The 13,686-nt window shown below is 33.8% G+C and overlaps 1 protein-coding gene across 1 annotated transcript in view; it reads left to right on the top strand.

Moving 5' to 3' along the window:
• Hibadh (3-hydroxyisobutyrate dehydrogenase) overlaps positions 1-13,686 on the top strand; it is a 102,760-nt gene that overhangs the window by 17,962 nt on the left and 71,112 nt on the right. Inside the window, exons 3-4 of the mRNA XM_076835800.2 lie at positions 3,391-3,500; positions 6,258-6,379. Coding sequence (XP_076691915.1) covers positions 3,391-3,500; positions 6,258-6,379 — 232 coding nt within the window. The remainder of the gene's footprint in view (positions 1-3,390; positions 3,501-6,257; positions 6,380-13,686) is intronic.

The following is a 13,686-nucleotide window of genomic DNA, read 5'->3' as shown; positions in this document are numbered from 1 at the left end:
GTCAAATGTAGTACAATTTTGAAGTAACAGTGTGTTTTTCTACTTCCAAAGATTAAAAACCACTGGAATAGAGGTGTAACAAGGTCATGTTCATATTGTTTCTTTGCAAGTTTCTGTTACCCATTTATTTGGAAACGATGCTGAGCTTGACTTTCCTGACTTTTGCCTAGAAGAGAGCAAGATTTTTCTCTTCATAGAAAGCAACTAGGCAACAGTTGTCTCCTTCCAGTGGATTTGTAAAAAAGAGGTACATTTCCTTCAGATTACTCTTGGTCCTTTTCCTTTCCCCGCCTTCAGCAAAGCATATTTTGTCTTGAATCCATCCAGTCTTTTACTCTTTATATTACACAGTTGCCATTGAGGTATCCTGGCAGACAGATTAATTAAGGTAAAGTCCAGAGAAACTAGCTGTAAGAATTCTTACTGTAGATATTGAGATATACATGGAAACCAATTTCCTATAGTCAAAATTGTGATAATAAAAAAGTAGACTCATCTTAATTCATAATGGTATAAAAATGAGGCTGTTGTAATTAGCAGGAGATCTGTCTGGACAGCCTGGGCAGTCATAGCAGAGCCAAGATTCAGTCAGCCAGGCTAGGAATTGTCCACAGATGTGGAGGTATTGAAGACCTGCACAGCATGAGTCCTGTGAATGCTGTCCATTTGTATTGAGTCCCTGCAGGTGTTCCAGCCCCATTAGCCCTTTCTTACAGGGGCCACACATGTCCTTGAATTTAATGTTACTAAATTTAATGTTACTGCCCAAGTTTCCTTTTTTATTTTGTAGATAGAAACCCTTAAAGATAACCCAAATTACTGTTTTTATATTATAGATTGATTGGGAAACCGAAGCCAGAGGTTAAGTGATTTGTGCAAAATAGCACATGACTTCTTGGCTGAGCTGCAACTGAACATGGTTCTCTGGCTTCCCCAAATTAGTGTTCTTTTCTCTGATCCATGCTGTCTTTGCTTATCCACTCAATTAGCAAATGTAATTGAAGGGACTCTAATTAGTTCAGCTCCTAAAGGCTTTTGTGGTTAGTGTCAGATTGGCAAGAGGTTGTTTTTTTTCCCCTTAGATTTTGAGTTGTGGCCAAATTTCGTCAATTATTTCAGTCTTGAAGTCATCACATTGATGGCAAGATTATTTGAGTGTTTGTCTATCTGTCTGATAAACATGCCTTTGTAATGCAAATTAAAGGCTGTTATTATAATATACCAGTGTATGTCATCATGAGACACGGAGCAGTTGTGGCCACTATAGTGGTGACATTTCAGCTTTCACTATCGTGTATTTTTTCCAGGCCTGTGAGCTTTGACACTACTTTAGTATATAATTGAGGGGTTTAGCAGTGCTCTGGAAACCCAAGCATCTGCTAGGGATGCAGGGGGCTGATTTGCCACCCCATGCACTTGGCAGTTGGATGAATTGGCACTGCCAGTTCATGGGCATGAGAAGCTTGGAGGTGTGAAGTACCCTTAGATCTGTAAGCTAATTGCTACTGCCCTTTAGGGACTCTCAAGGAGTTATTTATATGAAATTGAATTTCTTTCAAAGGAAGAGAACTCAATTCCTGCGAGGAAGCCTAAAATTGACTCTTAGACCTCAGGACTTACTGATATCTCTGAAAGATCTAGAGATGGATCTACAATAGAAGGAAAGGCCACTGAAAGATATGCTATCATTTGCATTGTATTTACTATACTAAAATGGAGATGAACAAATGGGGCTCTCCAAGTAACCATGTTCTTGAGAGTCTAGGAGTAGAGAATTACAACTCCTATGACTTCCATTTCTTATCTCTTCATGTTACTACTGAGCTGTATTTTTCTTGAGTAAATTTGAATGGTTTTCCAGGAAATGGTTACCTCTTTTTTTGAATCTCAGTATTTGTTTGTGTGTAAGAAAAGTTTTCATGTTAACATTTCTTTGTAATTTCATGGAAAGTTTTTTAAGTTTTCAAAATTCTTTGTGGCCTATCCCTGCTACACATCAAAATATACATGTTGAATGTACCTCACTGTAGACTTTAAAATGTTCCATTGTTGTTAGATCGCAACATTGAGAGAGAATATCTTTGTTTTGTTTTAGAGTATGAGGTGGTCTACATTTCTTCTCTGGACTTAATACACAAATTGCTAGGATACTAATTGTCTGAAAACTTAAAGAATGGTTTTTGAAATTGCTTTGTCCAGAATTTGATTTAGAAGCTTATATTTTAAGAAAAATTGAAATGTAATTATTTCTAGCTCATAATAATATTTAGATTACATACTGTGTTTGGTTTTCCATTCTTTGACTTTCATCAAATGCATATAAAAGATAAAAAGAAAATGTTATATAAACTTCTACCACATGAAAAGCAGAGACATTCCCATTCCTAAGATGCTTTCTCGTCACTTCACATTTTCTGATAGAAAACAGGTCAGTTTCTCCATACATGATGCTTATTGAATAGTGTCAGTTTTTACATGTGTAAGTCATCCTGGAGAGAAGTCTTCAATTGATAGTCCTTCATCTTTTTTTACATGGAAAAACAAAAGACTTTAGAGAAAGTTTTGTGACAATTGGGGTGATGGGCTCCACTTCTATTAAAGGAGAATTTGAGTCAAATAGTACATTCTCAGTCTGTCCTGACCTCTTTGGTTGCCAACTGTGTGGCCATGTGTATCAAACTGTACATGTGAGAAAGAGAGAAAGCCGAGAGCAGGGGGAGAGTGTGAGTGAGAGTGTGTATGCATGCTTGCATACATACATATACAGAGCATCTTTCCTCTGTAGTATGTTTATGGTCATTTTAAAGCAGAAACGAGAATTGAGAGGGTACCCTGATAACTATTCCTGTGTCTCTTGTACATACAGTTTCCCCATGAGTTCTGATAACTCCCCACATCCTGGTAGTACTCACTGTCATTGCAGGAAGTGTTCATGTCCTGTCCTGACTTTTGTGAAATGGAGTGATTTTTTTTCTTTTTTGTTAGTTTGAAAATAGAAAGTAGAGGATGGTGATGGTTTGTATTGAGATTTTGCTAATTTTTTTAGCAAAAATTTTGATTTTGTTGCCCACCAGATTACTTAGTATCCTGTAGTAGTGCTACCAGCTCTATTGTAAAAAAATAAATATTTTTAAAATTTTGCCCTTTTCCCATTTACTCCCTTTACATTTTTAAAAACAAACAGTAGATTTGATTCCACAGAAACTGCATCTGTTCATGGATAAAAAATGGACTCCTTATTTTGGACAATAAGCTTTTTATTTTTGTCATTTGTAAACAAGATTTGATTTTTGTGTTCTGTTACTTAAGCACATATACAAAATATACTTGTGTTTTAGAAACTGCTTGCATTTTAATTTAATAAAGTGCCTTCACAATTTTTTTTTAAAGGTAGTGTCTTCCCCAGCAGATGTAGCTGAAAAGGCTGACAGGATTATTACAATGTTGCCTACCAGTATCAATGCTGTAGAAGCTTATTCTGGAACAAACGGAATTCTAAAGTATGTATTTTTCAACTATGGATATTTTCTTGTTATGCTAGTTCATGAATTTCACATTTGTTAGAACTGTTAAGAATTTACAATTATATTTGCTTAAACTTTCTATACTATTTTCTTCTTCCATAAAGTGAATAGTGGTTTTTTTCCCCCTCATTGTAAAGGGTTTATTTTTTCCACTGGAGTCAAGTATGTGACATTTGGAAATAAGTTTTTTTGCTTCTGTTTCTTTTCTTTAACTCTTGCATTAAAATTACACTTTCATTGGTAACGTTTAAGAGGCTTTTAAAGTTTGCATTTTAAACTATACAACTATTAAAAGTGTAATTTTCTTATGGCTTTTAGGAATTCAAAAAAAGGGTTCTATGAAAAATAAAACCAAACACTGGAAAGAACACTGTTATTTAATATTTTATTATATAATAAAAAGTTACTGTATGTCCTCTGGGTTAGTGTATCTGTAGTAAGCACTTCAGGAAGTTGGAATTTAAGGTTTGCAGCAATTCTTTAAATAAAACATAATTTAGGTCAGAGTTTCCTTAGCCAGTACCTATCTTCCCTGACTCTGTGCACCTTTTGGTTAATTGGCGCCTGTTGCCAAACCCTTGTGGTTATGTTAGGATGATAGTGCTTGAATTTCCAACTTAGTTTTCTGGTCTTAACTGGTTCCTATTCCTGACTTCTTTTGTTGTTGAATTTCAGCAAAGAGCTTGTACAAACTAGTGGACTCTATGGACACATCAAGAAAGGGTTGAATTCCAGGAAATTGTAATACATGAAATTTGAGGTTTTTGGAAATTGAATTACTTTGGAAAACTAATAAAGTTGGAAGCAAAAGACACTTGGATATTAGGCAGAAAACTGATAAGATAAATGTTTAGATTTCAGGGATGGTTGAAAGACACTCCTTCTGGATGAAGCCAGCAGGCAGGCCCTCAGTGTGTGTGGTCCAGAGGCATTCTTGCTGACTCATTGTCCCTCCTGTTTCAGTTAAGGCCCTGCCTTACCTCTCAGGGAAAAGTTGCAAAAACTTGTGTGGAGACAGGACCCTATCTGTATTAATATCCTTTACTTTGGAGCGTGGTGGCCAGCCACCAAACTAATTTTGTCCAGGGGGTGCTTTGAAAGAGTTTGGCTTTACATTGAACTATAATTTGCCTCTCATGGATGGTTCTTTATTTTCTTCTGGATAAGGATCAGTTTTCTATATCCAGTGCATGTGTAATTTTTTAGATGATTTCCAGTTGTTTAAAGATTTAATATCTGGGCTGGGGTTATGGATCAGTGGCAGATTGCTTGCCTAGCATGTGTGAGGCACTGGGTTTGATCCTCAGCATCACATAAAAATAAATGAATAAAATAAAGGTATCATGTCCATCTAAAACTAAAAATATTTTTAAAAAAGATTTAATATCTTAAAAATAGGAAGATTACAGAAGACTGATAAACTTAATTCTTATTTTTTAGGTTACATAAAGTAAAACCTACACAGAGGTGATCTCTAATAGTTCGTTGTGTCCTTCTATGGAATATACCAAGCTTTTGAACTAGAACAATTTGTATGTCTAAAATTGTTGTTTAAATCATGTTGTTTGCAATTTTTTCCTATAGAAAGATTTTACTTTTCTTTTTAGTAGTTCTTATCAGTGATTCCCCCGCCCATTTTCTTCTTTAATATTTATACTTGCTGAGTTCTCTTTTCCAGTCATGATTCCTGGCTGAGTTAATATTACCTTGTAGTAAGAACTTCGGGAAATTTGAATTAAGGGCTAGCCATTGCCCTTAAATAAATTATAATTGAGGTCATAGTATATTAGCCAATAAAAATATGCACTGGCTTTTTAGATAATAAGGGAACAATGTAGGTATATATATTCTTATAGTAAAAGTAGAAACATTTTACTACAAGAATGTCATTTGAATATTGAGGTAAGATGTACAAAAACACTGCTTCCTCTTTGTATATTTTAATTTCCTACAGAGAACAAAAAACTTTGTGAAATTTCCAGATTTATTCTTGTGTTTTCCTACTTGTTTGATATTTTTGTCTTTAAAAATGTATTACTTGAGGCTGAGACAGGAGGATTGCAAGCTCAAAGTCAGCCTCAGCAATGGCGAGGTACTAAGTAACTCAGTAAGACCCTGTCTCTAAATAAAATACAAAATAGGGCTGGGGATGTGGCTCAGTAGTCGAGTGTCCCTGAATTCAACCCCCAGTACCCCCTTCCTTCAAAAAGTTTTACTTATAAAACAAATATATAATCCTAAAGCAAATGGCTAGATTTCGATTGTGTTTAGTTAATCTAGTAGAAATTACATAGATATGTGAAATTTGTAGTATGGCTTGTTAAAGACAAATAAATTACTTTTTTAAGACTCAGTGACTTTACAAACAAAAATTTAAATCCTATTAAATACCCTTTTAAAGTTAATAGTTGTTTTAAATTGCTTACATTTTAGCTTTACCTATATTATATGGTTACTGTGTACTTTACCTGAAACCAGAATGTGTACCATGTAGTTTATTAGATTCTTTTGGGCTTATTTGGAAGAGCTTGGGTTTACTTTGAACTATAATTGATCTGGAAATGAATATGAGATTTTTTGAACCAGTTCAAACTAATAATGTTTTTAATACTAAGCCAAAGACCCCCCCACCTTGATATCTGGCATATTTTAGCTGATTTGAACTATATAAGTAGTTGTATGCAGTGTTTATTCAAAGTTGTAAACTATGAATATTTTTATTTATTTACTTAGAAAAGTGAAGAAAGGCTCATTATTAATAGATTCCAGTACTATTGATCCTTCAGTTTCAAAAGAATTGGCCAAAGAAGTTGAGAAAATGGGAGCAGTTTTCATGGATGCCCCTGTTTCTGGTGGTAAGTGGTAGCTAAAATATATGCATACCTATTTCTATTTATCGAAAGTAGCTATTATGATTTTGTGCTACTCAATAATTTCCAGTTATTTTTAGACCTGTTTAAAGATTCTTAATCTCACATTAAAAATAAAAACAAAACAAAAGAGGCATATTTAGTACTCTTGAGATACATTGTTTTCAATTTAGACACAAGGAGATTATAGCTTGAATAGTTGCAAATTTTTGGTCTCATTACTATGGTTAGAGATAGATAAGTTCCTAGAAATTTAACTATTTTTTTTTTTTTTTTTAATACTAGGGATTGAACCCAGGGGTATTCTACTCTGAGATATATCCTCAGACTTTTGAAATTTTATTTTTGAGACAGAGTTTTGAAATAAGTTACCCAGCTAGCATCAAACTTGTGATCCTTTTGCCTCAGCCTCTTAAATTGCTGGGATTACAGGTATGCACCACTGTACAAAATTTAACTTTTAAGAACGAATTCAAGAATTAGCTTGAGTGGTTCTTTCACTGTTGAAGAAAGTAAAGAAGTGGTAAAAAGAAAAAAGTCATCTCACAAGGAAAACAGGCCCAGATGGTTTTACAGATGATTGTCTACCAAATTTTCAAGGAGCAGATCACCTAAAATTTATTCTTTTCCAGACAATAGAAAGTGGGGAAATAGGGGCTGGGGCTGTAGCTCAATGGCAGAGTGGTTGCCTTGCACATGTGAGGCTGGGTTCGAACCTTAGCACCACATAAAAATAAATGAATAAAATAAAGGCATTCTGTACAACTACAAAATTAAAAAAAAAAAAGAAAGAAAATGGGGAAATACATCTCAACTTACTCTACGAGACCTATGTAACTCTTGATATTTAAGACAGAAACAGTAGTAGAGAGAAAAATTACATGGAGGTCTGTTTTAGTCATGATGTAGAAGTTAAAAACTTTTAAAAAGTGTGTTAGTAAACTACATCCAACCATGAATGAAGGAGATCAAACACTACAACCAAGATTGATTTAGCCTGTGTATGCAGAGATGGCTTAATATCAGAAAATTTGTAAATGTAATTCACCATACAACATACTTAGACGTCATATGATCATCTCTGTAAGAGAAGGAGACCCACTAATAGAATTCTAAAATCATATTATACCAAATAATAGAAGGATCTGGGTATTTTGGAATGGCAGGATTACAGATAAGACTTTGTGTAATTCCCAAATTTTTCAAAATTACTCTGTGCCCCCGCCCCCCGCCCCACATATTTTTAGCTGTTAATGGGCATTTATTTATTTATACATTCGAGGTACTGAGCATCCAATCCAGGGCCTCACACATGCCAGGCAAGTGCTCTACAACTGAGCCACCACCCTAGCCCCACATGTACGTGTATTTTTAGTGTAGAAATAGAATAAGAGTTTTATTCCAATTGTGTTAAACTTGACTGAAAGCTTTGGAGGTAATAAGTAAAATATAATAATTCAAATCAGTTTCTATTTTTTCCATAGAAAACTGAATGATGTTTGTTGAAAAGATCTTATATTTCCAATGATTTTTCCCCCAAAGTATTTTGAATATAGATGGAGGAATAAATAATTATTAGCTTTTATTGTTATATTGAGTGGACATAGGCAATTTGACTACAAAATACTAGTAAGCTTTGTGTTGGTGTGGCTTTTATAGGATGAAATTAATAAACTGAACAATTCTTTCTTTTGAGTGGATCTGTAGTTGAGTTTGAAAATTGGTATGGTGGGAACTGGGGTTGTAGCTCAGTGGTGGAGTGCTTGGCTAGTACATGTGAGGCACTGGGTTCGATCCTCAGCACCACATAAAAATAAATAAATAAAATAAAGATATTGTTTCCATCTACAACAAAAAATATGAAAATAAAAAGAAAATTGGTGTGGTACATTTGATCTTACTGTTGACTTTTAAAAATTTTAAAAAGTTTTAAAAATTGACACATATTTATGGGGTACATCTGATGTTTTGATACCTGGGTACATTGTAGTAGTAATGTTCAAATCAAGGTAAATGTATCTTCTCAAACATTTTTTTGTGTGTGGGAAAAACATTAAAAAATGCTTTCATCTAACTTTTTTGAGATATGCATTACATTATTATTGTATATAGTCATTTTACTGTACAAGGAACATGGGAACTTATTTTTCCTAAGTATAGTTTATTACCTTGTGGTCAACCTTTTGCCCTCCCTACCTCCCTCCTTACTCTCCCCAGCCTATTTTAAATCAGATTACCTTGTGTTGTGTTTCTTTCTTGTTTTTTTTTGCTATTGAGTTGTTTGACCCCTTGTCAGATGTGTAGTTTGTACATCATTTCTCCCATTCTGTAGGTTGTCTCTGCTCTGTTGATTGTTTTCTTTGCTGTGTGATCTTGTTGTTTGATCTTTTATTTCAAGAGTACAATTTGAAATTATATTGCCCAGGCTGGCCTTGAACTCAAAGATCCTCCTACCTCTGCCTCCACCTCCTTTGTAGCTGGAGGTGTGCAAGGCAGGCAAATTTGATTTTTAAGTGTTGTTTTAACTTTCAAAATGTAGTCTTATTTGTGTGAATACTTTGAAATACTCTTTTGTTCTTATCAATCTATTTAAAACCCTACTATAACTGTGAACACATGTGAATCTGCATTATATTGTTGATTAAAAGTTTGTGTAGGGATTTATTGGTTGACACAGGATCATTATGAGATTAATTCGTATATATCACCACCTTGTTTATATTGGTGATCCTATAGTTATTAATTTCATAGCTATGATGGGTTAAAAAAATTCCACTTTCTCAGTTAAAATAGATAAAACTTCCTGTATGTTAAATAGTCTGATTTTAAAAAATCATTATATCTTAACCAAGAAAAATTGAATAAGAGGGATATGGGAAAAGCATAGCTTAGATACCCATTGTGGACCCACAGTTTTATAGATGTCTAAATTCATCAACCTTGAAGTATTAGATATTTAGGATCATTTGAACAAAACCTTAAAAAAATTTCTCCTGTATGTTATCTTTTTCCTAAGCTTAATTTTATTTCTTATCTCAAAAAAAATTTAAAGGAAAATATGTATGTGTGTGTATATATATGTGTAGTATATTCGCATACACACACAAATACATTAGTATCATAATAGGACCATAGTGTACTTACTGCTTTGTGGTTAACATTTTCATTTTAAAGAGGTTTTTTTTTGTTTGTTTGTTTTTTGTTTTGTTTTGTTTTGTTTTTTTAACCCCAGATGAATTTAAAAGATTTTTGAGAAGTGAATGGTTTCCTCAATCCAACATTTTCCTTTGCTTCTGGAGAGGAAGTAAAAAGAGTCATTATTATATTATTTATTAGCCCATAGAGTAACAGATTGAAGGTTTTCCTCACATTTCATTTCAATATTTATTAGACCCATCACAAATGGCTCCTGTGTACATCATTCTTTTTTTATTTTTTGATAATCCTGGGGATTAAATCAAGGGCCTTACAAATGCTGGGTAAATGCTCTACCACTGAATTACGTCCCCAGCCCTATACATTATTCTTAATATAAATAATATAACTTAAGTGCTCTATGACTCACAGTGTGAGGAACCAATGTATACTTGCATAATTTTCACTGTATAGTATAGATATTTTTTATAAAGCACTCTAGCATGCTTTAACCTATTTGGTGCTTCTTTTTAAAGATGCCAAACTGTATGTGGCTCTATCAAAGCCCATATTTTGAAGTTTAAGTTTTTCGAGTACAGGGAGTCCTTTGTTGTTCCTTATTTTTATTAAATACTGAATATGAATGAAAATATCAGATATGTGTAAGGTATAAATCAAGTACATGTTGAGCTAATCTGTATCACCCAGTTTAAGAAATAGACTTATCTTACCTTTGAAGTTTTTTTAATATATTTTTATTTCTAATTAGCACATAATAATTGTACATATTTATGGATATTGTATAACATTTCTTAAGTACAGGTATATGACAGATAATGACCAAACAATATATAATGATCAGAACAGGGAAAATGGTATGTCTGTCACTTCAAACATATTAAATGCAATTCTTACATGTTTCCCCCAATCCTATTTTCTCCCTGATTAGAGATAACCAATATCATGAATTTTGTGACTAATTCTCATGATTTTCTTTACAGTTTAGCCTCATTTTAAAAATCTCTTTATAGTAGTTTTATTTTCCATGATTTGGAACATTCTAGAAATGGAATTATGCATATGTTCTGTGACTTGCTTTTTCATGATCTGTTCCTGAATTTCATCCATGGTGTTGTGAGAGCCACTAGCTTACTCAGTGCCTTTATGAGAATTGGAAAGAGGCACCCCCTTTGCACTGAAACAGCTCCTAGGTGAGCCAGATTCACCTTTGTATTATTTTTTTCTGAACAGATGTATCCCTGCAAGAAGGTTTATAGTCTGTCAAACTGTGGATTGAATTTATTATCTACCAAAAAAAAAAAAAAAAAAAAAAAGACTATTGGAGTAGACAAAGGGGAATGAAGGGAAGGGAGGAGGGACAGGATAGAAAAAACAGTAGAATGACTCTGATCTAACATTCTTATGTACATATATGAATATAGCACAGTGAATCTCACTATCAGGAGACATTAGTTTAAACAAACAAAAACTATAAGCAAATAGCCGAACTATCAATAGAATAGAGGGTGGTAGGCAGGAGGGGAAGGGGAAGTACCAAGGACTGAATTAGAACAAATTATATTCTATGCTTCTATAATTATGTCAAAATAAATTCTGTTGTCATGTGTAACTAAAAAGAAATGATTTTTTTGAAAAAGAATGTAGCCTTTACTGATATGGCTGGTGGGATGGGATGTCCATGTGCAGTGAATAGATATCTTGCCTTTATATGGTCGTTAAGTATAGCTCATTACTTTCAGCAGCTGTATGGCATTCTTCTATATAAATACATCATACTTTCATCTTTTCTATTGTGTTATACATTTGTATTGTTTCCCTTTTTTGTGTTATTCATATTCTTATACATCACAGAAGTGTATCTGACTTTTCAGTCTTTGGTTTCTCCAGCATAATGCTTGGAACATGGTTGGTCTTAAATAGTGTTCAAAAACTTCTGAGTTCAAGTGGAAAAACAACCACATGAAATAAATAGGCAGTGTTGATATTTTTATAAGTGGAGATATTTTACCAACATTGGAAATAGCACTCAGGGATGTTTTAAGTAATTTATCTCAAGATCATACTGTTATTTAGTGGCAGAGTTGAAGACTAGTGTAATGATGTTTCATATTCTGGAATATTATTTCCAAAGAGTTCTGATTTATTCCAGGAGGAAATAAAGATTGTAAAATGGAGGAATGCCCTTTAAATTATATATTTTTGGGCTGGGGATGTGGCTCAAGCGGTAACACGCTTGCCTGGCATGCACAGGGCGCTGGGTTCAATCCTCAGCACCGCATAAAAAAAATAAAATAAAGATGTTGTGTCCACCAAAAACTGAAAAATAAATATTAAAAAATTCTCTCTGTCTCTCTCTCTCTCTTCTATTTTTAAAAAAATTATATATTTTTTTTCTCATTAATTGGTTAAAATAACTAACAACTGATGTGATACACTGTTATAGTAACCATCTCTAATGACCTCTTGTATCTCTATTCTGTATTCCCTACATTGACTCTGGGCTTAGCCATCTGATTTGCTTTAGCTAGTGGTATTTTTGTAAATATTAGGCAAGAAGTGGCTTTGAAAGCATTTAATACATTGATGTGTGCCTTCTTTTGCTATTGAAAACCCACCAACAGAAAAGCCTGGGCTAGCTTGCTGGAGATATGTATACTAAACCACTAAGCATCTGAGTGAGGCCATCTTGACTACTGGGCTCCAGTCAAGGTGCATCAGATGTCGCAGCCACATTAGTGACCTCAAGCCTGACCAACTAGGCCAAGTCAAAATTGTTTACCTAACAGATTCTGAGAAAGAAAAGTTACCCATAAAGTTTTGGGAATAGGTGTTATGTAGCAATTGATAACTGATTGAGTTGGAAAACTAGAATTCTAGTCCAACATTCAGTAATAAGCTGGAGAAATGAGCTGAGTCCAGAAAAGAGTTGTTTGTTTCCTATGTCTATATTTCTGAGTACCATGATCTTTTACTGAATGTTACCTAAGCATCTATCCTGAAGAGCTGATATGAGATACCCATATTAGTAAGATCTGGAAGAGTAGTTGATAAAAATCAATAAAAATTTTTAAATCTTCTTATGGACTGCTGAGATTAAATAGTGTATCTATCTTTTAAGTGTCTCTTGTGCTCTTAGAATTGAGTTTTATTGTTAGAAGTGGACTTCTCAGCAATTTAGTTTTTACTGTTATTTAATATATGGAGAAATTGAAGTTCAAAAAGGGTAAGTGATTTGCTTGGGGTTTGCCATCTTTAAACAAATTTAGGACTAGAATCCTAGTTTTCCTGTTAAGTCTAGGGCTCTTGATACACTCTGCCAGACTTCCCTTCAGTCTCTTTTTATGGTGGTTTCCTCCCTTTTTCACAGCAATTCCTTTCTGAGGACTCTTTTCCAACTGTTTCATTACCTCAGTGACTAGTCCCTTCTCTATTTTGCTGGGTGATAGGCACTGGCATATAGTGAAAAAATAGGGGGAATTGCCTTATTTTCTAACCTGAAAAAGCTTAACATTTCTGTTCCAGAGTCACTTGAGAAGTAGTAGTTGAGAAACTGTTATTCTAGAATTTGAAGGAATAAGAGGTCAGATCATTCCTATTAACTGGTTCCAGGGAGTCTTTGTTCTTCAGATAGATTGAGATAGAACCAGTTTTTGGGGTCTTTAAGTGTTCCCTGGCTGGTGCTGTTTAATCAGATAAACCTCCAGAGAAATAAAAAGAAAGTCCTGTTTTGACATATCCCTCTCATGTTTGAGTTTAACTGGGACAGAATCTGTTCTGAGTTATAAAGACTTGGGAGTTGAACATAAGTATACCTGAAAGCAGAGGAATGAGAAGATTGTTTTATATAGCAACAATGAGACTGTTTTCCCAGATGTGGAACACATATATAAAAACTTAAAATATAGTATATAATATTATATAATTATGTAACATATAATAATGAAAAGAACATGATGATAATAATGTTAATTTTTCCATACCCTTCTTCTCTGTTCTTATTGTATTATCATCTCTGTTATTTTAAGGACCCCTGTCTTATGCTTATGTTTGTTCCTGTTTTTTTTCTACTAGACTTTGAAGAGGGCAAACAGTTTTATTCAATCTTTATCCCCATTAGATACTTCTAGTGGGCATTT

Source organism: Callospermophilus lateralis, chromosome 1, assembly GCF_048772815.1.
Source record: "Callospermophilus lateralis isolate mCalLat2 chromosome 1, mCalLat2.hap1, whole genome shotgun sequence".
NCBI classification, from domain to species: Eukaryota; Metazoa; Chordata; class Mammalia; order Rodentia; family Sciuridae; genus Callospermophilus; species Callospermophilus lateralis.
The sequence above is the reverse complement of the archived record's forward strand: the minus strand, read 5'-3'. Positions and strand labels throughout refer to the sequence as shown.